Below are 26,951 nucleotides of genomic sequence, written 5' to 3' on the forward strand. Positions count from 1 at the left end.
TCAAATTACAAATCGTCGTCCATTGTTGAGGTGTAGGATTCAACAAAATGGACTAAACGTTTTATCAACAAGGCGCTAACTCGATCGATGTGCAATGTATTTAGTGCAAATCTCGCACCACGGAATGTTTGTATTTGCTCAACTTTGGGAGAAAATATTTATACAGGCTGCTATGCAAATTGGAAAATACGCTATGACTGTTGCGCGGCCTTTGCACTGAATTCGGAATTTTGATGCAAGAAACCGCAAGAGTATTGTCCTGCCAGTGAAAAATACTGTTCTGGCATCCTAACCAGTAAACTGTAGTTACAAAGCCTGTCATCATTTCGTTACGTTTCCTGCGGAAATGTCACGTCGTAAACGCAAATGAGTCAGTCTCCACATCACGAAAACATTTCACGGCGCCTTTGGGTTGTGTAAAAAAGTACGTAACAATATTAAACTTATAGAGGGCGAAGTCGGGCGCTACCCGTTTTGCAAAATCTTGGGCCCTCTGTGGGGTTTAAAAATGTCCTCTTGAGTAACTGTGCTATGCTACATGTCTGTTAACAGACATAATAAGAAATAATTTAGATCGTTATCGAAAGGCATTTTGTGGCGACTGGGAAATGAAGAGCTAGTTGATGCAAGTTTTCAACGTGAGAGAATTTTGCGCGCGTTCTGTAAATGTTTGCAATCGCGTTGATTGCGTGAAATGTTTTTAAACACAGTAAACATTATGTGCTAGTTAGCGTGCAAAGCTATGTTAACTTTAATGCCGAGCAAACAAGCATCAGTTAAGTGACTTTCCTAGAAACATCTGGAGGAAGGGTGAAGATTTGTTTTCCCACACAATTGTGTCACAGCGCAACTGTGCTTTTATTTTAAGAAACTCGTCTCAGTTTACTTTCTAAACAATGGTGTATGCTGATTGGCTGGTGAACAATGGTGATTAAAAAGAGCTGATGATCTGTGAAATTAGCCATCCCGTCAGCCAATTAATGTCAATTACGGCTAAAAAGTGAGAGAACAAAGATCTAATCGTAATAGAGTGACAGCATTTTTGAGGAGTTCTCACTGGGAAAAAGCGCTGCTTCGCGTTCGCAGTATCGGTTTAACACGAGTGTTAGAGGCGGTGATCAGTGCTCGATCGCAAACTTCGAGAACAATTAGAAGCCTGGAAATCTCTTCAAAGGGGTTTAATACAGCTTTTGGAAGATTTTCGAGGAGAATAAAAGCCCAGCAGGGATTTGCATTCAACGAGATCATATCGCAAGGAATTGGCAGTTAGCCTTGGAATTATACAGCAGCGGTTGAGTAACAGAGAGAGCTTAACGTGCATGGTTGTGCATAGTGTGAGTTTTAAAGAGGGCTAAAACGAAAATCTGACTTTAACAAGTACCTTAGGGCCACGGCGTGGACTATGAGAGCATAAGGGTAAGTAGACGAAGTATTTTTTACTTTATAAAGCGGTGAAAATAATTCAGTTCTAATTAAACTCGTTAACATGGGTGATTTTATAGGACCTCACGTACACAAAATTCGCGTGAGAAATGGGCTTCTAAAATGATCTTTCTGAAGCATATTCGAGGCTCTTCGATTGCAAATACCAAAGGGTCGCTTTTTCTGAGCAGATGAATGAACATAAGTGGTTGTAGAGACATATTCAACAGGCATATTCAACTGTACTCGATCCGTTTGGCTGTAATACAATGATAAAGACGCGATCCAATGTAGCGATTAAACAAGCTAAACAAGCACCAATTCTTTCTTACGATCTTGTTCAAATTTGCTCATACCTTCCTGTATTGTTCCATTGTCGAGTTTTGTTTTACTTTCTATTCATTTAAGTAGTCATAACAACTTCCTGTGGGTTGAGCTTTTAAACAAAGAAATGGACAAAGGTGCTTCTTTGGTCGGGAGAGTGGACAGTTCTCGTGTGGGTGTCAGCGATTTGCGCTCGCGCCGCGCAAAGAGCGCCGAATTATTTGAAGGCGCTAGGTTTTTTGATGGTCGATTTGGGGTAACCACAGTTTCTTCGCAGCGAAATATGTTTCATGTCTTCGTTGAATACGTGACATCCTTCGTTGCTGAAATATTGCGAGTGTTCAGATTAGACTGACAAACAAAAGGGTGACAGCGTGTTTATTGACTAATTACTAAATTCCTTTGCTTGAAAATGAAAAATAACAATCAAGTGTCATAGATGCGAATAGTGCTAGCAGTTAAGAAAAGGCTTCCATGTGATCTTGCGGTTTATGACGAGGTATTTTCAAGTCTCAAGTGTTGGTAGATATTTCCCGTATCGACTGCCGGATCGACTGGCGCTTCAACCGGCGTCGAATGTTTACAGCACGGACTTCTCGAGCAGGACTTTTAATTAGTGTCTACGCTTTTGATAGAGGAACACTCCAAACGACAACAATTAAATCAAGCGAGAGACATTTTGGAGATAAGGAGCGATAAGAGCGGTGTAGAATCTTGTTATTTACCTTCGTATTTCCTTTCAGGAGATCACCGGGTCAGGTTTGTGGGTTAACGGTATTTGACACTGGTTTTGCAGCTTTGTCATTCGTCACTCGGACAATATATGGCTTCCAATGGCTTCCTTGCTATCTTTTCGCGAACACATTGATGTCCCGGGTCACTCAGAGAATTGGGTCACCACCGTGTCTTTTATCGAGTCAAAATACACCGCTCTGCAGTTTCCAAAAATCAACATAGCTGAAATGCTTTTGGATTGAAATTATAGAAGCGTTAGATCTGTTGTATGTCCGGTGATGTTGCAAGGAAGGTATTTTTAAAAAACACTCGGACGAAATAAAACCCCGCTGATTTTTATTTTTTAACAACTTGAATAAATTGGCGCCTTCTAAGAAGCTTTTATAAGTATATTTCACTCTTTTAAGACTTTTAGAATGCTGTTTTTCCGTATGTATAGCCACTGGTATAAAAACTGTTGCCCTCTGATCTGCTCCATATGTGGCGAACTGATGAAGTAAACGATGACTCATACTTAGTTGCACAGTTTGTGGGAAATATACCACAAGCCAAATTCGTGCAAGTCACGTTTTTATAAATTTCGCATCGTATACAGAACTTGCAACAGTTTATTTACAGTAAAAAATGACATTATTCATAAGTTTACATTGCTTTGTGAATAGAGAAATTAATCGCAAGGACAAAAGTTTAAAAATAGCAACACAGAGAGTTTTTTCAGGATGCACATAGTTACACAGGGGTTCGATAAAATCCGGAGATGTGTTTTTTTTTGTCCGCCATGTTTTACCCGCGTTGAATACCCTTTGAACTTCTTCTTACTGTAATTTCGCCGGAGAGAGAGTGAGAGTCGCCAGAGAAGGGACTGAAAAGTATCCGGAGCGAAGCTTAAGTTATTAATCGTATTTATTTACCAGGAAAATATAGTTTAACTTTATTTTTCTAAGTCCTTTAAGCCATGGGACGCTAAGAAGTAAGTGAAATTGGTGACCTTGATCCATTTTCAACTTAGAGCTAGTGAAGTTCATATTTTCTACGCCATGTAAGAATATAATGTTACAAAGCTGTAAATTGTCGGAAACGTTGAACCGAAATACTAATAAGGGATCAAAGCGAATGCTTATCTTTGTATCACAAGAAACTTATGGCAAGATTTACTCCGTACAGATCAATGCATACTCTTTTCGAATTAATTTAGCTTTGATGTAGGTTTATTTTTATAGAACAGATTAAAATAAACACCCATTTTGCACCGCTTAAATATATCTTGGGGACAAATGTGTTGAACATAAAATTTCAACATTTGCAAGATAAACTTTGAAAACAAGGTAAAAACAGTTATAGAAACGGTTTCGTGGTTTAAACGACATAAAAATCGATTTCAAACAGAGAAAAAACATTATTTAGTTTATAGAGACACCAACAATGAATTACAACAAAGAAAAACATTTCTAAGAAATTGGAAAAACATCAAAAACAGGCATGCTGCTACGTGTAAGCAATCACGGAAAGCTACATAAACATGTCCTGAAGTTATCACCGACATAGCGTGCATTCCAAACGAAAAAAACACTGTTATACCCGTTTTACAGATGAAGATCATAGCGAAGAACTTTAGTGTGGCAATCGGTTTATTGTACCTTGGATTAGGCTTATTTATAAATGCTGTCAAATTTTTGCTACTTTTTCTACTGCGGAATTTCTTTGGGAGCAGATTGAACGCTTAAAGGATTCACTGGATTAAAGGTGATTTCTAAGAAATCAAAGTAATGGCGTTTCCTGTAAATATTTTTTCATAAATCGTGTAGGTATTGGCGTTTCAGCGCGCACAGAATACTCCCTAACTTTACATCATTCCAGTGAACGTCACTTCTCGTTGATAAATGCTACCATTTGCAATTTATGTGCTAATGTATACACGGTGTTGGCCTCCATTAGGTTTATGTACGTGAGAGCTTTTCTGGGCTTAATCGAGACCTGATGGCGCCTTAGAACAAAATCCTCATGTTAATATCATTGTCTCGTGAACGTTCTAAAAAAAGCTCTGCCCGACACACCTTGAACATATCATATCGTCTTACATGAAGTGTGGACACATTCCGATCGATAAAGAAAACTATAAAATGCATCTTTTGAAAAACTGTTGAAAAAAAAAATACATAACAATGAACAGAACTTTTTAAGACAAAAACAAGCGGCTTTTGTTGACAGGACCGGAATAAAATCAAAGACCAAAATAACCACAAGGGCGTAAATTGTTCCTGAGTTTTCGTGGTCAGGCTACAAAGTGTTTATTTGGGATATTTCCGTTGTACGTAAAGGAAAAGCATGCACCGAACCATTGCCTAGCCACGCCAAGGAACTCAATCATATCCTGAGATTTTATATTCCTTGGAAAAAGAAAAACAACATATTTCTAAACGAGTTAAATGAATTCTTTTTGATTCAATTTTGCAGAAATTGTAGCATGAATATTGAGGAATCCCCTCCAGGTCGAAAATATATTTGCGCGCACTGATAAAGACAAAAGCGTGCTAGGGTGGGGGAGGGGGAGGGGACGAAACAGAGGGAGGGGATGGAGGAGAATATTCATCCGTTTGGTTATGGTTTCGTGTAGGTCGACATTGCGTGCTGAGAGTTTAGACTGAGGGCGGTAAAAACGAATTAGCGGTTTTTTTTTATTTTCTGGAACAAGTCTCGAGCTTAAGTGGGATTTGTGACTTAGTTGTCACTTTAAACAGATAAACCATTTTTGCTGGGATTTGTTGCGTTTCAGTCTTTTATACTTGTACTATAAGCCACCAAGGTCACGTTTTGTCATATCGAAGCCAGACACAGAATTGTTCTTTCATGGCAAAGTGGTTTTTCGTTTTAACGCAGTTCTAATTGAAAAATACCCATATCGGCATAAACGGCTTCACGAAAAGATCTGCTTACTGGCGGACGCCGAAGAATCGAGGTAGGAATACGCTTAGACGTAATGACATAAGGGCATATATTTCAGACAATTAATCAACAAGCTGAACAAACATTTTCTTTATTGAGCAGGGCCATTAATCTTGCCTCAAAGAAAAGGTCGCAGACGTACAGTTACTTTCTCCGATAAGACAGTCTTTTGCAACAAACGATGTCATTAAAGTCGTAGTTTTCATCAATCAATTTAAGTGTAATGTCGAATCAAGACACTTTCAACTGCGTAAAAACTGGCACGCTTGATTGCCGGATCATTAAACAAACGTGATAACCGAAACTTGACCTTAAATTTTTAATTCGTCTTGCTAATTTTTACGGTTTTCTTTTGATAGTTAGAACAGAAGTAAGTTTGCATCAGTAATTTGATTGCCATAAACTCCCAGGGGGGGGGGGGGGGTACTCTGGCTTGTAAATGACAGGGATGATCGAAGGATTTTTTGGGGCTTGAAATTTTAGATTCCGGGATTTTTTTGGGTTGGAAAGTTTGGCAAGTATTTTTTTTGGGTGACTTGATTTAAATAGGGGATATTTTGGGGTATTAAAAACGAACTTGGCCCGGCCTTGGCGTAATTATGGTGTGATGAATAAACAAACACGAGCGTTCAATTTTTGATGGTTTTCTTTGTGTTATATTATTGCCCCTCCTGGCAATTTAGGGGTAATTTGACAAGGGATTTTTTGGGGGGTTATTTTTGGTCCAGGGATTTTTTTGGGTAATATCGGAAGACTAAGGGATTTTTTGGGGTCCTGAGTTTTGCCTCCATTCGATCATCCTCGTCATTTACAAGCCAGAGTACCCCCCTGGGCATAAACACTGATTATTATTAAACAAAATTTTGTATGCATCAAGTGAAGTCAATCGATAATTTATTTACACTCTTTTTATTTTATAAGAACCATTTTATAAGAACGTTAAGGCTGAAATTTGCCCCAAAATTTAAGAAAATGTATGGGCTAGAATAAAAACATCCTCAGGCTCAGCCAAATTGTACGCGTTCTTATAAAAAAAAAGTGTGCAGTTGTTTGTTTGCTTGTACATATCAGTGTATATATAGATATTGGAAGGAAAAATAAAATTGGGAAATTGAAGATTAAGCTCCGTTCGGGAAACAACCCGGGTGTCTGGAAAAATAGTGTTTATCGTCTAAGAGGTGCAAAGGTTATTGGTTGTCTGGAAATAGGGAAAGGGAAAAAGCTACTGCTTAGAGATGCTGAAAAACGGAAAGTAACGAATATCCATCGGGAACATCCAAGAATATTTCCTTGGCCATTTAGTCTTGATAATTAAAACGTTCAGACAAAATATTTGGATAATTCAAATTTAATTGATTTTTAATTGTAGAAGCAGGCTTTTTAGTGGAATTTAAACTAACAAACGATTAAACTATTAAATTAATTCATTTAAAACGACCGGAAGTTTAGTATTCTTGTACCCTAGATTCCCGCACTCGTACTCTCCCAAAATGGCGCGCTTCGACTGTGGCAGCAGTTTTGAAAATTTTGTGATCATGTGTTACAAGGCTACTTTGCGTCATTGTAAGAAATCTAGAGCCCGTGAGGGGGTAAATTTAGGAATTCCTTTTCAAACGATTATTTACAATTTGTCAAGTAGCCGTGACAGTAATTAAATGAGTTTTGGACACATGAATTGCCGCACGCGAGCGCAAGTTTATGAAGTCCTTTAATGTTTATTAAATACTTGTCATCGATAGAAAATCTGTGTACAGCCGCAAGCAAGAAAGCGGGCCCCTTCTACGATTTGATGTGTCAGATATTATGGCACTTGAATAAACACACACTTCCTATAATTATCATCCTAGACACTGATTTATTAGAAAAATGCCTTGTATAAGGCATGTAAAAGAATCTTGTGTACGAACTTGCATATACCGCAAAGTTTAAAATTAAAGATTCTCGTGTTTTTCAGACGCAGTCTTTTCTTATCCCTGTTCATAGGGACTCGCTACTTTCCAGGTGGCTAAAACTAATACCGTAAACGAGCCAATCCGACTTAATATATATGGCAAAATGCAAAAAAGAGGCACAATATTTTTCGTTAAGAAAGATGTTTTGGTGGTTTTTTTATTTTGAGTAAAGATACAAATACAGTTATCATTTTTTGACCTTAAGAATCTTTCTTTGTGTTTCATAGTTAGGCGCGTCACGTCAACTACACCCTTTTTTTTTTATAAGAACGCGTACAATTTGGCTGAGCCTGAGGATGTTCTCATTTTAGCCCATACATTCTCTTAAATCAGTTTTGAAGCAAATCTTAGCCTCAACGTTCTAATAAAAATGGTTCTTATAAAATAAAATGAGTGATGTTATTTACGGTAAAAGAGGCAAGTTGTAGACTCTTTCAGTTGCTGTGAGACGCTTTTGTAAGCCGTTGGAGAGAGTAGTATTGTAGGTCTTGCCTCGGACGTAACCGCAAAATTAGTTTTGTCACTACTTTTATTTCCCTCATCCCCTAACTGGAAAGCCTGGAAAAAGCTGTGTCTTTGGTCAGTGGACCGACGTGAAATAAGAGTACAAAATAACTATCACTCAGTTCAATTTGCCTTTCTTTAAATACCATTGAATATTTTTTTACCATGTAACTTATTTGATTGAAGTAGGAGGCAACGTAATTATAATATCTTCATCTTTTGCAATCTTTTATCTGAAATTTCTCCTTTCCTATTGAAGGTGAATTAACTCATACTCAAACTTTAAAGTGTGCAATTAATTAGTGTCGCCGGTTGTCGGAATGCCTCCATTTGGTACTTGAGGAAAGGAAAGCCGAAAAAACACCCGTTCCTGCTACTCTTTTAATTTTGCCATAAAGGTGGTTGTTCCGTTCTTGGACGAAAAAAAAATAATGAAAGCAATTATGTTTTTTTTTTCAATGCCGGATCTCTTGGTTAGCTTAGAAATGCACGTGCCAGACGTCGCTGCCCTTTTGTCGTATAGGGCAAGCCTTATAATCAACTACGTTTAATTTCTACAATATCTTAGTTCACATTTCTTCTTTAGTTTTCCACGTGAATGTAACGCATACAAATATGATATATTGCAAATTGACGTCGTTTGGAGCAGTTTTTAACGGCGTTTTGAGTATGGGCCGGAATACAGGGTGTTCAGTAAAAAGGCGGGACTGAATACTTGCTATTTCACTTACCGTGTTGTGTAGTTTTCTTTAATAATGCACCAGAAAAAAAATTGACAGGAGATATAAAAAGTTATATTCCAACTGCTTTAACTAGATCTCGGATTCTGCGGGTTAATTTTCCTTTGTGTGTTTACACATCAATTCAACAAGTTTTCTTTTTTAAAAATAGTTAAATTTCCTCGCTGATTGATCAAACATTTTTTGTATACTTACGACAATGTTTCAAAATTTGGCGATACAGTCAATTCTCTTAACGGACACCTCTATAAGACGGACACCTCTATAGACGGACACCTCTATAAGACGGCAAGACGGACACCTCTAGAAGACGGACAGGACACCTGGTGTTGGTCCCGTCCCTCCCGTTTTTCAGTTATTTACTATAACTAAACTTCTTATATGACGGACACCTCTCTAAAACGGACAGTTGTAGCTGGTCCCCACGGTGTCCGTTTTAGAGAGAGTTGAATGTACATCAAAATAATGACACCGAGCTGATGATTTTCGTTATTTAGTTTCTTATCTGTATCGTAATTGTAAGAAAAAAGAACTAAAGTCGGTGAAAGAACGATATTAAAAATTGCAAAGGTTCGTCTGTTTTTACCATTTAGCCACTACTTTTCTTTTTTTTAATTCCATCCCATTCTATCTGATATTCTATCAAAACTATTTTTCACCTTTTGCAGTTTGGTATCCATTAACTACTTAACTTGATCCGTCTTGCAGCCTCTGTAAAATAACACCGAACAATCCACCAGCTTTAATTTCAAGAGCCGTGTCTGTCAATTCAGGAAGGCAGAGATGTAGTGTACCATAGACAAACATGTCTCATTAATACATTCTTCATTTCGTTCGCCTGGGAAAATGACCTTTTAGAGCATACTAACAAAACAAACATTTACCACGACTCGACAAACCACGCAAACTATTTACGTCTTCGATCTAATTGTGGTCATTTCTTTTAGCACTATAATCCGTTTGTGGGCGCTCTACCTTGCCTCTCATACGCCGGCTATAAAACCTCGGGAAGTGCGATCCCACGATAAACAATTTAGCGTCAATATCGAGCGCTTATCAGCGATTTCCAGTACGAGATAACACAACTGCATTCCCTGCGCGGGTCCATAAGACAGGTACAAGCAAAAACGAACATTCCTTAGGAATAACGATGAAAGTAATTGGATGAAAAGATGTTTTATTGCGGTTAAGAAACCCAACTATTCTAGCGTGGTCTAGAAAAAAAAATGCCAGACAGATACTTAAGGGTTGTTCGTTGTTCCGGTTAATAACACCACAAGAGCGAACTGATGAAGCGACATTCGGTTTCCTCAAACAGATCATAACCGCCGCTCTTTGTTAACTAAAGTTTAAACCAATTACTTCAGGTTAAACTGTGTTTTTAATTTAAGGACATAAGTTCCGAAGAGATACGGAGTTTATATCAGTTTTTTTTATTTTGTCCAGTCACTTTCAAGAACACACGATCAAGTTTACACTAAAGATTATCTTTTTCAGATGCTCTCAAAAAGATTCAGTGGAAGAAAGATGCTATGTTCGTGTAAGATGGAAGTGAAATACTTGCTGGCTTTCCTACTTGTGTATGCCGTGAATTTTCAAGGTGAGTGGATGCTGATTCTCTTTTATTATCATTTATAAGGTACGAACTTAAAAAAAAAAACATTTGTTTACTTTATGTACAAGCTGAGAAAATATTGTTTAGCGTTATCCAGTGAAAATGTCTGTTCAATGGATGCTAGTCGCCTCCCATTTTCGGAAGTCCCTGTTGTAATAAAAACAGCTGAACTTTCGTAACAGAAAAGTGATGTTAAGTTTTTATAATTGTAACACGCAGCGGTGATCAACTGAAATATCCTGAGCAACGAAGACATTTAGGGTCTCCGGAGGAATCCAGAAATTTTTTTCTCTTATTTTAATTTGTTTTGATCGGCTTTATTGTTAAACTGAAGAATTTGTTGGATAGCATAGACTTATTTAAATAATATTTATGAATTTAAAACATGGTTAACAAGAACTTAATCGAAGTTGACAGCCATTTTTTGTTGATCGAGAAGGCCAGTTTTTAATAAAGTATTGAACATGAAACTGCGCCGGACCGGATTTAATTTAAGAAACCTGACTACGAGACATGCCATGTTCGTAGGAAACTGGCTTGTAGAAATGATCTTATTTTATACAATAACTGATATAAGAATTCACGAGGACGTAAGGCTACTTTGTAGTTTTATTAAAAACATTGCGAGGAAGAAGATTGATTGCAGTATGGACAGACTTGATCATGAAAACAAGAAGCGGGCCCCCCTTTTTAGTCCACCTCAAATTCCTTAAAAAATAGTTTTCAAACATATTGTTGCAACGTGGTTTTCAATTCGTTGAGGAATTTCTTTTAAAATTTATTTTAAGTTCATAAAGTTTCTTCTCTTCAGTTTTAATAAATAAGGACAACATTCCTTTGTTTTTTTTAAAGTTTACTCTGTGACACGGTGAAAACGTGGGAAGCTGTTTTGGTGGGCTATTTATCGGTCTTTTTCTCGCAGTTTTTCCTAGGCCCGCCCGCATTAAGGTACGCGTGTTTAAATCCATAAAGATATCAACTAAGCGAAGGCCAAAGGTGGATCATGAAATATGCAATGCCTTTATTGTAATCTATAATACAATATAAAATTGCACCGATAATCTGACACATGAAAGATAACATTTTGATAACAAGTTTGGAAACAAATTTGTAGTGCTGTTTATTTGCACATTTTTTAATATCATTAATTAAGAACTTCTTGGTAACACCTTGCAAACATACATTTTTCTCATTCATAATTTACACTGATTGATGCAAAGGTTAACAGCGGCTATCGGAAATCTTAATTTAAGTCGTGACCGCAAACCGCTCATGGGAAAGAGGTTTATGGAATGCAAATGCGAGGAACAGAATTTGGGAAAATATTCTAAACTTCCAGCCCTCCTTTCTCAGCAAGACAGGACTTTTCCATAACCTAAGACTCGTATTAAAAACAGTTTTAAGATATTTATTGTTCTGCAACACGTGTACATCAGATTCGAGTTCATCCACTAGAATAGATTAATTGCCAAAAATGATTAAAGTGCGGCGAGAAATTTTAAAGTCAGAAACAGATGTTTAAAAAATACGCCACGTGCACGACGCGTGTTTCAATTTTTTTTTAAAATTTCCAAAGTTATTTAACGCGGCCAGACCTGGGCATGAGTGTGCCCTTCTTGTTGTTGTCTCCAGCAGTTGAAAGCTTTTCCTAAGACCAAAGAGTGGATTGTACTCTAGCTCGTCAATAAGGCCGGTTAAATCAAGAAAAATACTAGAGAATGTTCGCATAAAATTCTGCAACTTTTATACGTTTAGGAAGTAATTAAGAAATCTGTGTACAGATTTCATTCATGTTGGAAACTTTAAAAAGTTTTTCTCAAATCGATCCATACCAAAGTTTCTTGCCCTTAAATCTAGGATGTCTCTATTTTGCCAACATAACTGTTTAAAGTTCAAAAACAGTCCAAAACCTTTTGGCAAAGGTTCGTGTCCAAATTTTCAATATGCCTGTCTTCTCTCATTAGAGATTAAAATTGTTAACTGATCGAGTGAACGAGCGAGGGACGAACGAAAGAAGTATCGAACGAAAGAAGTAAAGTTAATGAATGTACGAATTACTGGGTAATTAAAGACTGAACGAATGAAGAGACGGACGAACGTAGGGGTGACGAATGATTTGAATGAATGAATGAATGAATGAATGAATGAATGAATGAATGAATGAATGAATGAATGAATGAATGAATGAATGAATGGATGATTTGAATGACTGAATGATTTGAATGAATAAATGAATGATTTGAATGAATGAATGAATGAATGGATGAATTAATCAATCAAGCGTTGAATCATGCAATAAATGTATGAGTGAAGGAAGAAAAGAACGAACGAATGAACAAAAAGTGAGCGAACAAACGAAGGAGTGACGAATGACTAAATAAACGAACGAATATTAACGAACAAATGGTGGATGAACGAATGAAGGAATGAACGAACGAACGAACATATGAAAGAACGAGCGAAAGAACGAAGGGGCGTTACCATTACATTTAAGCTGCTCTCACTTTTTGTTAATCATATCTCTATTCACTCGTCATTCTCCGTTACTTTCCTTGCAGATGTTCTTGGTGTCGCGTTAAAAGTTACTGTTAAAGAAGGAGAAAACGTAACCCTACCATGTAGCACTTCGTTGCAAGGAGGAGTCTTGTACAAAACAACCTGGTACAAAGGCACTCAGAAGGTCATGGTTATCATGCCGGCAGGAATTCCTGGAAATCCACCTTCCATATATAAATATTCTCAACGAAAAAATGCGTATACTTTAGTTGGTCGCCAATCTATTCTTTTAACTGGTGTCGATCGGTATGATCATGGCAACTACTCTTGTACAGCCCTATATTCGGATGAAAATTTTCAACACAAGAACATCCAAAAAGACGTCATACTTCTTGTGAAAGGTGAGATTATGAAACTTTTCCTTAATAAAAGATTACAGTGGAACCTCTCCTTACGAACCCCTCTATAATACGGATACCTCCATATTACGAACAGTTTACTTGGTCTTAAAGAGGACCAAAATAAGGCATATAAACGCTACCTCTGTAATTCAGACACCTTCATAATACAGACACTCTTTTCTGTTCGTTTATGTTCTGTATTAAAAAGCTTTGACCGTACAAGCCGACTCCTTTGGAAATTCGTTTCTTAACTTCTTGTGACCTTTATTCTATAAATCATATATTCTTCCGAAGCAAACAAAAACAAAAACATCTCAGTGTTTTCAGTCATTGTCGAGTGTATAACTCAAACGTTCTAAGAAGTTCGTACTCTTTTCTTCAGAGTCAACAACGACAACAACAACAATAACAGCGATAACGAGAACGACTGACAACGACAAAAAACAAAACCATCAACGGTCACAACGCAAACGACAATTATTTATGAGATTTAGGTTGTTTGCAATTTGCAAAAACGTTTTCAAGAAATTCGGTGGGAATTTTCGTTTGGGAAAAAATGTGTTCCATTTTAAGTTTCCCCAGCAAAACCCGTTTGGTTGAAGTGCGAAATGTTGCATGGCCGAGTGGTGCAAGAGATGCAAAACGGTAAATGGAACCCGACTTTCTATTCGGAATGTTCCAACTAGAACTAAATAACTAAAAGTGGCTATAAGCCACTAAACTCGGAAAAGTTATTATGAAACAAGAATCGAAAACAGCAAACTGACAAATAAAGGTTTGCTAATACAAATAATAATAATAATATCATTGGCTATAAGTCGAGCGATTTTTTTTCACCAAATCGTACTGAAATAAATTCATCTTTAGCTGAGTGTTTTGGGTTAGTTTTTTCCAACTGGTTTTAAAAACCAAAGGTTTACGGTCTCAGCTTATAGCTGAATAAATATCATAATGTTATTTCAAGGAAACTGACATAAATACAATATTTCGGTTGGTGACTAAGCATGTTAATTTTATGTAATTTAACAAGAAATGTAGGTATCAGAGAAAAGGTCTAATTCTCTAGAGGCCTTAAAACACTTGCACGCATTGCGTGCATATGTATAACAGGAAACGAGTGAAGGAGTGATGGAGTGAATTCACTTCACCCACTACAACTCTTTTCCGAGTTAAAAATGAACTGCCTTTTCAGAAGCTCTGTTGCTGAACTTGTTCCATATAAACTTAACCGGAATTTCATTTTTTTTTTGTAAATCGTAAGCAACCTTGATATAACAAAATGCGAAACAAGATGGCTGACTTCTCTCGGTCTTCAGTCAAGCATTACATCTGTTGTTATTTTGCAGCCCATCCCATAATTATCACTACAAGCCCACCAGTACAGAATTTGACCAAGTCAGAAAGAACACGTGATCTCAAGCTCGACTGCACCGTCAGTGCTTATCCAAAAGCTGTCATAACTTGGCAGAAATTTGATGGACAGCTGCCAATCGACAGGACCAATCAGGAAGCCGATGGCACTCTACTGATTAGAGAAGTTTCTGCAGAGGACAGTGGGACATATATCTGTGCTGCTTCCAACGAACTTGGAAAGGACCAAGCTAACTTTACTGTCACCGTCTTTGGTAACTAAAATATTTCTGTCATTTTTTTCCTCATGAAAAAAGAGATTTTAGGATGATGGGTTAACCAGGAATTCGTGTCACTCACATATCGTATGAACCTCTAGCTCCTTATGTAAACGGACCAATTTAGGTCATGTGATGTGCTCGTTAACTATCTAAAAAACATTCATTCATTTTCACGGGATATGTTTGAATTTGAAAGAAATAATTTTTGAGATTAACGACACATTGTCTGAAATGGAACAACAAACAGCCGAGGCTAGAGAGGTCTATCCAATCAATTAGCTTACCCACGACGAGGGAGAGATAAGCAAGGCCTCTCAATTCCACCTTACAATGTCAAAATACACAAGTACAGTTGAACCTCTCCCTATGGACAACTGTTTCCAGACTTGAGCTCACAGAGCGCTCGCCGGGGTCTACTACCAAACCGGAAACGAGAAGCAAACGACTTTAAGGAACTATAATCTGTTACAGATCGGACATTTCACTTGGTCCAAAGAGACCAAATCTCATATAAACTCTACCTCTGTAATACGGTCACCCCCGGGGTGGGGTACTCCCTATAATGGCCTATACGGGGAGGCTCCGCCCGAAAGGGGTACCTTTTTCAGGCTTCAGGTATATAAAAGGGTAGGAATTTCACGAGGTTAAGTATACGAAAGGGTATGGAAATCTGTCATTTGGCTATTTAAAAGGGCCTTTAATTAAAATATTTCGAACGGACGCAATTTATGGTTGTATTTTTTTAATTTATTAAGCACTATATAAAAAAGACAAGAAAACGTCTTATTTCAAGTCCACGCCATGTCTCTTAGGTATATGAAAGGGGTACCTTTTTCAGTTAAACGTATACGAAAGGGGTACAATTTCTGTGAAAAATGGTATATAAAAGGGTAAGGGGTTAGAACTTGGGGCGGAGCCTCCCCGTATAAAACTATTTTGAGTCGCCCCCCCCGGGCGGTCACCTCCATAATAGGGGCACTCTTCCTTGTCCCTTTGGCGTCCTTGATATGAAGATGAGTATAACATGTACAGTAGAACCTCTTTTAAGTCATCTTTTTGCACACCCACTATTTGTGGAACAAACTGGGTTAACGTGACCTAGGCCTGGTTTTCAGGTGCATCCCGTAAAAGGACATTGAATGGTAGTCCCATAAGTTCCATTAGGAAGAAGCTTGACTGCATATTTTTAACAAAGTTATTCATTCATTCATTTATTTTTTTTTAATTAATACTTTATTGACACTCAAAATAATAATACAAACAGAGTATATAACGGTGTTAAAATTATTCAGTCACATGGTGTGACTTTCAGCTACTAAATACAAAGCAATTCTAAAACTTTGTAGAACCACCTCGAATCTTTGGAAAGAAGAAATTTCACGCCAATGTTGGTGAGACAGCCCTGTTGATTTGCGTCTCCCGCGGGAATCCTGACCCTGGGTTCACATGGTCCTGGAAGGATGCTGATAATAGTACCGTCACTATCAGACAAGGCGAGGAAATCAGTGGGTATAGCGTGACAACGTTACATGGTAACACAACGAGCAATAGCACTCTTGAGATCACCAAGGTCACGGAAGAATCGTGGACGAACTATGCATGTGAAGTTACCAATGCGATTGGCACGGATACTGCTTATATCTCGTTGTCGGGTAAAAGTAAGTATTATTCTCAAATCTGCAAACGTTTCGGCCCATTCGCTGCTAGCCCGCGAAGAGTCCCATGTTTGAGTCAGTTCAGAGAGCGAAGCGAACCGTTTCGCCGCCACGCGAGACGCCCAAACATGAGCCTACTGGCAGGGCACACAACGGAGGGGGGGGGGGGGGGGGTTGCGTGACGATAACATCTTTGAAGGAGACCATCTAAACATCGATCAGAGGAATAAATAAACTTTAAGGGAAAATGCCTTTATATTTTATCAAATTCTCCTTAGTGGTACAACAAAAAACGTATGGAAACCTGTGAGGAGAATTTTCAACTTGATCGACCCTCTGTCTTTCTCTAGCTCGTCCAGAAAGTCCAACAATCCTGTCCGTGGAGACCAAAGTAACAGACGCCTTGGTCACGTGGAAATTCGGCGACGATGGGGGCCTGGAGCTGATCGCTTTAAAACTCCAGTATAAGAAAGGCTCCCAGAGCAAGTGGCAGGAGATTCAGATCAAACCGCCAAATAAGGTCAAGTACACCATCATGGATCTGGAGCCTAACACCAACTACAACTTCCGTATCCTAGCAACCAACAGCCTGGGTACCAGCCCTCCTAGTTCAATTTATCTTGCCAAGACCAGTAAATCAGGTAGGTAAACGCTTTGTAATATCGCTCAGTTTATTTCACTTTTTTCAACTACAGTCGATTTTACGAGAACATACACTTCCTGTTAGAGGACATTTTGTCATGGTCCAAGCTATATACAAACTCTGCGTTTTCAACTGGATAATTTTTTTGGTCGCAAGTTTTAAAGGGAGAGTCAGTTTCCCGGCTGGTACATCGTGTTTTCATAAAGAAAAAGGAAAGGAAAAATATCATCTAAAAAGAAACATATATGACTAAAGATTCAAAATTTCACCGGAATGGAACTTTTGTTTTCTTGGAAACCTCTCACAAAATCAAATTTGACGAACTGAAATCCACTTCCATCCTTGTAATCCTGTACTTTTTCCAAGTTAGTGGCAATTTTTCTTCAGCCTTTTCCATCCTTTTTAGTTACTTTTTACCTCTCTAATGTTTTTCCGTCAGACCTAGATATTGTTTTCAGGTTTTCTTCATTTAAAGGGAATCTTGCATGTCGCAAAAACTGACTTTAAAAAAAGTTCATAAATCATCTCTTTCAGAATCTAAAGCTAGTGCGCACACCAAGAAAGGTTTCGCAGCACTCACTGACAATATGACACTACTGATCGCGGGCGTCTGTGGAGGCTTCTTCTTCATCATTATCGCCATCGTTGGAATATTCTGTTTTGTCAGAAAAGTGAACAAGAACAACACGCCGGGGAATACACCAATGAATAGTCGGCCAACAAGCCAGCAAGAACAAGCTGAATTGACCTCGGTAAGACGCTAAAGCCATAGTCAAACGGTAACGCAAATGGACGCAAGTAGTTGCTAGTTGAACTTGCGCCCAGACTTGCTTTAGGTGGCCAAACGGACTCGTATGTTCACTTGCAAGTGCATACATGTTGTCAAAGAAGACATTTTAATGATACTGTGCGCGCTGCGTTGAACACTACAATTTTACCTTGGATTTCTAAAACATCCCATTTTTTCAGTACTTGAACAACAAGACTGGCGTTAGCCTGTTCCAGGCTCTCATTAGTTGGCGGGGTCGCGAAAAACGCGAGCGAGCGAGGAAAAAAACGAGGGGGGGGGGGGGGGGAAGGTGGGCGCCTTCTTCCCCCATCGTTTTTTCCTCGCTCGCCCGCGTTTTTCGCTCTCCCCCAACTACTGAGAGCCTGGAACAGGCTAGTCTTGCGTTGACTTGCGTGCAAATTTTGTCGCGACCAAAGTGAACGCAAGTCATTTTGCATGAGGCTACGTAAGCACGGTGATGACGTCTCATTTTGTTTGCTTTCTTTTATAAAAGAAACTGAACAACGCAAAAATGGCCGCTTCTTGTGTACGTATTAATCTGACTTACACGCTTGTGTTGCTTGACACGAAACTTTATTCTCAAAGTGTCTATCATCACACACGAGTATAACTGGCTACCGGCGAGCTGGTATTAACCATTATTATATGGCTACAATAGTACGCGCGCTCTGATTGGCTGCTGAGCGGGCATTATTTTCTTGTAATGACCGGGCATTATGAAATTTTTTCTCGGCTCGACGGTTTTTTGAGTTGTGAGTAAAAGCTACTAGCGAGGGGGCAAAAACAACAAAAAATGACGACAAACTTAGTATAACTATCTTTTCAATAACTGAAAAAAATATATAAGCATACCGATACTTCTTTAGTATGAGCGACGAAGAGAGCCACAAAGAGCGAGAGCGAGTTTTACCTCCAGTGTTTTTTCCCTTGATTATACTATTTTTTTGAATAGTGCTTAAAGGCCATATAATAAATAACTTATTAACGTCGTCCGTTCGGTCATTACAGGGGAATCTCATACCTCGACATTGATGTATTGACCTCGCTGTCGCTCGGTCAATACATCAAAGCCTCGGTCTGAGATTCCCCTGTAATGACCTCACTCTCTGTTAATAAGTAGTATTTAATATAAAACTGCAAACTACCGGGGTTAACCTACATTGGACTATTTTCCATATATAAACTTCCACCTAATATTTTTTTGTTATTTTTCTCATTCTCAGTTATTGACCCATACCATTCCAAACATACCCCTCCCTCAGCCAAACGTGGAACAGGGCGCTACAGCAAGTCAGTTATCCAACAATCCCTGGGAATTTCCGCGCGACAGAGTTGACTTACAAGTCGTCCTGGGATCTGGCGCGTTTGGCCTGGTAATGAAAGCTCACGCGCAAGGCATCAAGGGATGCGTGGGGAAAATGTTTGTCGCTGTAAAGATTGTCAAAGGCAAGTAATTTAAATATAATTAACACTGCGTTATGACAATTAAACCAGCCGTGTTAATTCGCTATAATGGTAATTTTTGGTAGCTTGCAGTGGCGGATCTAGGGGAGGGGGGAACCTCATTTTTAGAACAAATAGAGGCCCAAAGGAAATTTTTTTCGAGAGCGGGCCCCTACTTATTTTAGGGTCCGGATAATCGACCCCCCCCCCCCCGCCCCCTTATCTGAAGGTCTGGATTCCGCCACTGTCTTGCATGGTTTGCGTAAATTTAGTCCTGCTAAATCTTATAAAACATGACACCCGTTTGAGGCAATTTGTCAGAGAAGAGTCCAATTTATTAACAACATAATGTGGGTTTTGTGGCCGAATGAAAGCGAATATCTTGTATTCTGTTCAAGTCATGTGCGCTTTCGACTAGTAACAGTTTTCCCACGCTTTTGGTTACATGTTTTCCCGAGTTTGGTACCGGTTGGTACCGGTTTGGTACCGGTTGCATATTTTTCTCGTACGTACCGGTATACATTTTCTTACCCTCTTCACCGTTGCACGATTTCCAGAACTTGTTGTCAGTTACATGTTTTCCCGCGCTTCCACAGGTTGATTGTTTTCCCGCTCTTTTTACCCGCGACGCGTCTTTTCTTCGAACTGTCTGATTGTTTCAGGGCATTTGTACATTTAGTAATTGTTGGCTTACAAGACTTATTCCATTTCTAGAAAGCGACAGTGAAACAGCCAGGAGAGATCTGCTAGCAGAGTTGGAACTCCTAAAGCTGATTGAGCCACACCCTAACGTTATTGGTTTATTGGGATGTTGTACCAGAACAGGTCAGTTAAGTTGAAACGTATAAACTGTTTTCATGAAATGTGACATTTTCTTTTTGTTTGGGGAAGCAAGTTCTTGGCGCAGTCTCAAGATGCGACTGAAAACGAAAGAAATGCGGCTTCTTGCTAAAAGATGACGATGTGTAGCGGCTGTTAAATTTAGAAAATTTGATTTTGGAAGATTCAGCGACAAATAATTAAATTATTTTGGTGATCTCCCCAACTGAAATGAAGGTGCTAAATTCGCTAAATTACCTGGAATTGCTAAAATGGTGTTTTCATAATTTCACCTTCCTTTGTCATTGTATTCCCGCGAAGCGATGTTAAACGCAATGTCAGGGTAGGATGTGCACCTCTCAAACTCATTAATAATTCAACAAATTAAAACAAACAAAATCATAACCGTGAAGGAGGTTTGGATACCTGGTTTTAATTGGCATAGTTGTTTTACGATTTTATTTCTCTGTTTACTCCGTATTTTTTGTTTTGATTGAGAAGTTATATCAAACACTCGAGACAGTGTTTCATCGCTAATCCAAACATCCCGAATTTCGTCAAAAATACTCCACTGCGCGTCGTATTTTCAGCTCTCTTCTCGGTGTTTGGGTATCCCGATGAAACACCGTTCTCTCGTGTGTGATATATTACGTCGTAATTGTAGATTCGTTGTTTGCTCCATTAAACCAACAGCTTCTGAACAAGGTGTCAAAATGTTTTTGATCTTAAGCATTTCCTCGTGTTGACCAGCGCGCGAAATAAACATTGCTGTTTTTTTTTTTTTTAATCTAACAGAGCCGTTGATGCTAATAGTGGAATTCTGTGCGTATGGCGACCTTCAGAGTTACCTTCGTCACTGTCGTGGAGTAGAAGACAAATATTATCAAGACTTGTACAAAGTTCCTGCTGATAAACTCAGCTCGAGAGATCTACTGTCATTTGCTATACAGACCGCAAGAGGCATGGCGCATCTGGCTGGCATGAAGGTACGAGCTACTTAAAGGGGCTATTTTACGGGGATTTTACAGGTGTTTGCTCTAAACTGTTCTAAAATTAGAAGTAGGCAACTTAACCCATAAAAAAACAGTATCTTTAAACACATTTAAAGGAAGATATAGCCTTGATTTACGGATAGAAATCAAGCTACGGCTATAAATATCGAGTTTTTAAAGATGCGCAGAAACAACTTGAATAAGTAAGCCTTACTTTTTCAAGTTGCAATCTGTTTCTATCCGAGCCATCCGCAGCCAGAAATGCTCGTTAACAGTTTCAGTGCTCTAATTTAGCAATTTCGAATGCAAAAGGACTATTATTTTTAGGTTTGCTGCGACACAAATATAAGTTTTGGGATTTCAAAAATCCGGTAATAGTCCCTTTAAACTCGAACGCTAGACGTTTGTGCCAAAGCATGGCTCATTTTCGGTGTTAAAACATGTGAAACTCACCAGTGACGTAAAAAAAAAAGACGAACAAGACAAGAAAATAGCTCAAAACAATATGAGGCAAAAAAAAATATATATATATGAGGCAAGAATTTAATTATAGCTCTAAAACAGAGTACAATTTCACAGGTCTTTACACCAAGGTAAACCCTTACAATGTGACCTTGGCCAGACACGTTCTCCGGTGCCTCTTTCAGCCCAGTAGCATAAATGGATACTAATTAGTTAAAGGTCGCCCTAACTAAAAGTTGTTAACGGGGCTTGGGAAGGGCCGGTGGAAATTAAGGCAAAGCCTACCTCATTCCCAGTATTTCTCTTCATTTCCGTCCAGAAAAGGAGAAAAACCCTAGGAACGAGATTGAGGCAACGCTTGTCAGATTTACAAATAACTGGATTTTCCGGTTTCAATTCTCTTCATGAACAGGTGGTCCACAGAGATCTTGCCGCGAGGAATGTTTTAATTGACGAGAACAAAGTTTGCAAAGTCGCCGACTTCGGCTTCGCCAGGGACATTTATGTAGAGGACCATTACACAAGGAAAACACAAGTAAGTCTTTCTTTACCGAAAATTTAGTCCCAAGCAGGAAAGAGAAATACTTCTTACTGATTGCGAACCATTTTCTAAAGTGGTTGCCATTATGAAAACACCTGTTCTTGCGTCCCTCACCGCAATTCAAGTCATCCTGTCCGGCGGGTTGAAGATTAACTTAAAAACGATGAAAATTTTTTAAAATCTAAATCTAAATTTGAAACGTAGACAAGATTTTTGAGCCTTTATTGTTTCCACTCACTTATTGAAACTACTTTAAAACAGTACTTTTTAAATTATAATGAACCAGTGTGTAATTTTGATTTGGTATTTTAACATTTTGCCGAATTTAAGTTTACGTTTCTCGTGTGGTCCGTTGTTTTCTCAGGGTGGACGATTTCCAATCAAATGGATGGCCATAGAGTCACTATTAGACGGAGTCTCTACATCAAAGAGTGATGTGTAAGTAGATCAGATTGTCTTTACAAAAAGCAATTTTGAAAATTTGTAACATGTTTTGTTAATTGTTCATTATATATTATTATTATTTTTTATTTAGGTGGTCCTTCGGCATTGTTCTGTGGGAGATTGTCACACTAGGTAAGATTCGTCGGCCCGCATTGATATCTTCAGCATCTTTAATATTAACTAAATTATAATGATGTCAATGATGGAGGCGCAGTGGCCTAATGGTTAGTGTGCCGGGCCCTGGCTGGGACTGCGTTGTGTCAGTCTTGGGCAAGACGCTTTACTCTCATTATCTTTTCTTCACCCAGGTATATTAATGGGTTCCGGCAAATTTCATGCTGGGGGTAACCCTGCGATGGACTAGTATCCCATCCAGGGGGGAGTTGAAATACTCCTAGTCGCTTTATGTTACCGAAACCAGGATAAGCACTTGCCTGGTGAGCCACTAGGCTCGTATGAAGACCTAACCCCCTTCCTTTTACCAAACAATGATGACAATTCAAAACTATTCGTTCGTCAACAGGCGCGTCTCCATACCCTGGCATGAACTCCCAAGAAGTGATCAACTTCCTTCAAGATTGCTACAGAATGGACAAACCCAAGCACTGTTCCGACGAACTGTGAGTAGTATTGATTTGTTGAGTAGTGCTTTAACTGTTCATGGTTCATATATATTACAGCAAATTTGTCAAGTTAAATTACGTACGATAGACGTTACAGCGCGCACGCTTTGAACAAAGTCGCTTTGTAAATGTTATTGTAATTTTTTTACCCACGTTACACAGAAACGCTCTCAGGAGCTCGTTAGGTCGGGTACGTGCACCGAAGATCGAATTGGAATTTGGAGTGTTAGTTTTTGTACATGTGGAGGGAGGAAAACGGAGAACCCGGAGAAAAACCCTCGGAGCTAGGACGGAAACCAACAACAAACTCAACCCACATGTGGCACCGGGCCGGATTCGAACCCGAGCCACAATAACGGGAGGCGAGCTCTCTCACCACTGCGCTATCCTCCTCCCCCAATGTATATTCTCATTTAATTTTTCTATTCTTCTAGGTACGTTGTCATGTTGGATTGTTGGCAAGTGGCCCCACAGCGTAGGCCAACATTCCCAGAGCTGTCTCAGCACCTCAGTAAAATGATCAGTGACGAGAGGGTAGGTACTTCTGTCTGCTCTCCAGGCCCCTTATGAATTAAATATGGCCACCAAGTCTACAGATACAGTTTGTTTGATTTGAGAGTTTCGAAGAGTGCAAAAATTATTAACTAAACAAAATAAATTTTTTTTTCAAATCAGTCAAACACCCTCCACCCACGCCAAAAAGTTGTATAAAATGGTAAAAAAAGTCGAAAAAAATGTTAAGAAACGACCGGCGAATAAGAACTTATGGTTCATGTTTGGAGAGGATTGAAAAGGATTGCGAAACTCCCCAACTTTATTTCTCCGAAAAATATTTTGTTTTGGTTCAAGTTTTTGAGCTTTAGATAAATAATTTTCAATTACATACCGCTTCTCGCATATCTTAAGTGCTCAATTGGTATTAAAAAATGCTGTGAAAATTAAATAATTGTGCTGGATTATTTGAGGTTCAGTTAACAGTCGGCCGACGTCGTTATTTACATTTATCATATTTTTTCACTTTTTGCTATCATAAACCTGGTTTCACTAGCGACGCACGCACAAGCGCAAGCATAGGTAGTTTATGCCAAGTAAAAGCGAACGTCGACATAAGCAGAAGCACAAGCAAAAGAACACGAATTTTACTAGTTACAAGGTTTAAATGCTCAGGCGCGTTGGAATCTGGAACGAGTGTTTTAATTGAGCAGACACGTCGTAAATTTCGCTTATGCTTATGCTTTGTTTCGTTTTCGTACGGTATGGCGCGAACACAAGAACAAGCGCAAGCACAAGAAAAGGAAAAAAATGAATCCTTGTGACAGTTCTTGTGCTTGCGTGGTATGCTTGCGTCGAGGCCTTTTTCACGGGTGAAATAAGTGCTATTATGCTTGTGCTTGCGCTTGTGCTTGCGTCGCTTGTGAAAACCAGGCTATATTTCCCGCCTGGTCATAAACCAACTTAGGTATTTTGTACTTATCATTTCCTCCAGGAGTACATAAACATGGGAATATACGAAGACAATATGTACATCAATTTTGACGGCTCCTCGCTCACAGTGTAGCTACCACGAGTCCACTGACACCTACAAGTGCATAGTAATTGATTGACGCTTGTCAATCATTTTCGCTCCTGAGTTGATGGATATTTTTGCTTATCCTCAGGAATACATCGACATGCGTATGTACGAGGATCATTTGTACATCAATTTTGACAAGACGTCCGGGACTATGCCATCGAAATCAGGGAGTGTAAATCCCCGTGAATCGGCTATGTGACGATATAAAAATTGATCATCTGTCAGCAACTACTCTTCATCTGCGAATACTCCGAAAGAACTATGCGTTTATGAAGAGAGAGCTGGACAACTTAAAGTTGCGGGAAAAGCATCCATGATGCAGTTCGTCACTCCAAGAAACTTGGCCGCGCAAGTACTTCTGGGATCGTTTTGGTAAAATGAAATCAGAATTTTGTCTTGACTTCTTATAACTACATAAGAGCGAATTCCTGTAAATATCGACAAAAATCGACTTTTAACGGCACAAGTCGAAAAATCGATTTCGTTCATATTTTGCACATAGAGAAGTCTTCGTGGGAAACCAAACGGACTGCAGTCAGGTTTTCTTAATACAGCTTTCTTTAGAAGAAATATGCAAAAAACGATTTCGGCCAAATTGGACTCAAAATCTTCTTCGGGTTAGACTGAATCTTTTGAAAACTTGATGGCTTCGCGCGTTTTACTACAGCTGTTTATGAATCTTTCAGTGGTATTTATATTCTTATAAGGGACAGTACGCGAAAAATAAAATAAATCTAGGTTAGCTTTGAGCCCAAAACGAGATTAAACTGAGAGGCTCAATTTAGCGGTGGGAAAAACTGGTAACGTTGCAATAATTTTTTATGTTTAGTTTCGACAAAAAAAAACGACGACCAAAGGTCGAATCATGTCTAGAACACCACACGGTAAGCTTAATAAAAATGACGAAATTTGTTTGTTTCCAAGTTGCAATTATAATGAGCACATATTTAAAAAAAAAAAATATTTCGTAAATTCACTTAACTTTTTCTGATAGTGGTAATTTTAGATCTACAACTGTAGGATTATTCGGTTCATTGGCGTGAGGATTATTCGAGTTCAGTGATTGCCTGACAGGGCAGTGGTAAGGAAAGGGCCGGGGCGGGGGGGGGGTGGTTGTTGGGGACCAAGTTTTTTTGACCCAAAAAGTTGGAAATAACATTTGATATCTCAGACGTTTGTGCAAAATATGAGGAAAATCTAGTTTTCGACTTGCGCCGCTGTTTGGTCGATATTTGCAGACAGTCGATCATAATAATTTGAAATCCTATTATACGTGGCCGTCTGTTTGCAAACTTTTAATTAAGGTTCCCCACCGTCAGAAGTTTTTTTGCAAAAAGCACTTCATTTTATCCACGTAATACAGTTAGTCTGCCAAAACGATCCCAGACGCCCTTGCGTACTTAGCTAGTACCTTTGCCTTCTCGTAGTTTCTGAGTGGCATGGCAAAATTGTACAGCGGTGTGTAAAAGCAGCAGCATGCTTCTGGATTTGAGCAGAAGCAATTATAGACAATGGAGCACCGAAACGAATAATAAAATAGAATTTTTAATTATGCTTTAGTAGACGTTTAGGGCTGTAAAAAATACAAAGCAGAATTTTTTATTTAAGAAGCTTAATAGCTACCAAATAAGGGCAAGAAAACAAGATTCGGAAACCTCGGAGAACAAAACGAGGAATAGTTACATTAAAAAAAATAGAAATATTAATTTCGTGGGTTGTTTATGTGTCGGCACGTAAAAAGAGCGCGCTGCTATAAATGCCACGTTTTAGTGAGCAAACATTGTTCTTGTTTCAATTTCAGGTAACTTTAACTCACGAAATGAGTTCTACGCTGGTTCACTTTTATGTGTCATATTAAATCTGTATAATCATTTAGTAAAAAGAATTTTCTTCAAACCACTTTGAGAAATACCTTAGTGTTCGCACAAAGAGCACAAAGCATTGTGCTCGTTGCGAAAATCCTGTTTCCACGAACAATAAAATTCAACATATTATAAAAGCAGACTTGTATTTAATTTGTTACTTCCCCCTAGATGGAATACCAGTTCAGCGCAGCATCTACCTCCCTACCGCTCCCTCCCCCCTCTCCCCACCCCCACCCCCACCCCAACTCAGCATTTCTTTTGCCAGGACCTGTTTATACACCTGCGTCCAGTAGTTAAAAGGTCGAATAATGTTATCCACCGGATAAATCGCTATCCAT

The 26,951-nt window shown here is 38.8% G+C and overlaps 1 protein-coding gene across 4 annotated transcripts; it reads left to right on the forward strand.

Annotated features, from left to right (window-relative positions):
- Window positions 1-1,045: 1,045 nt before the first annotated feature.
- On the forward strand, window positions 1,046-26,742 carry LOC144661704 (fibroblast growth factor receptor 2-like). Of its 4 annotated transcripts, none has more exons than XM_078522515.1 (17): window positions 1,046-1,416; window positions 10,118-10,220; window positions 12,794-13,132; window positions 14,479-14,757; window positions 16,110-16,421; window positions 16,769-17,059; window positions 17,596-17,813; window positions 19,075-19,301; window positions 20,013-20,119; window positions 20,909-21,099; window positions 21,980-22,102; window positions 22,473-22,546; window positions 22,644-22,684; window positions 23,076-23,172; window positions 23,610-23,709; window positions 24,662-26,052; window positions 26,086-26,742. In XM_078522515.1, the coding sequence occupies exons 2-16, from the start codon at window positions 10,118-10,120 to the stop codon at window positions 24,731-24,733; spliced, it is 2,574 nt and encodes an 857-aa protein (XP_078378641.1). In that variant the 5' UTR covers window positions 1,046-1,416; the 3' UTR covers window positions 24,734-26,052; window positions 26,086-26,742. The 4 variants fall into 4 exon arrangements, with proteins under 4 accessions (XP_078378641.1, XP_078378637.1, XP_078378638.1 ...); XM_078522511.1 differs by having other exon boundaries at window positions 24,834-26,052; XM_078522512.1 differs by lacking the exon at window positions 1,046-1,416 and adding an exon at window positions 5,190-5,437 and having other exon boundaries at window positions 24,834-26,052.
- Window positions 26,743-26,951: the final 209 nt, after the last annotated feature.

This window comes from Oculina patagonica, chromosome 7 (assembly GCF_052425735.1).
Source record: "Oculina patagonica isolate OP01 chromosome 7, crgOcupat, whole genome shotgun sequence".
Taxonomy (NCBI): Eukaryota; Metazoa; Cnidaria; class Anthozoa; order Scleractinia; family Oculinidae; genus Oculina; species Oculina patagonica.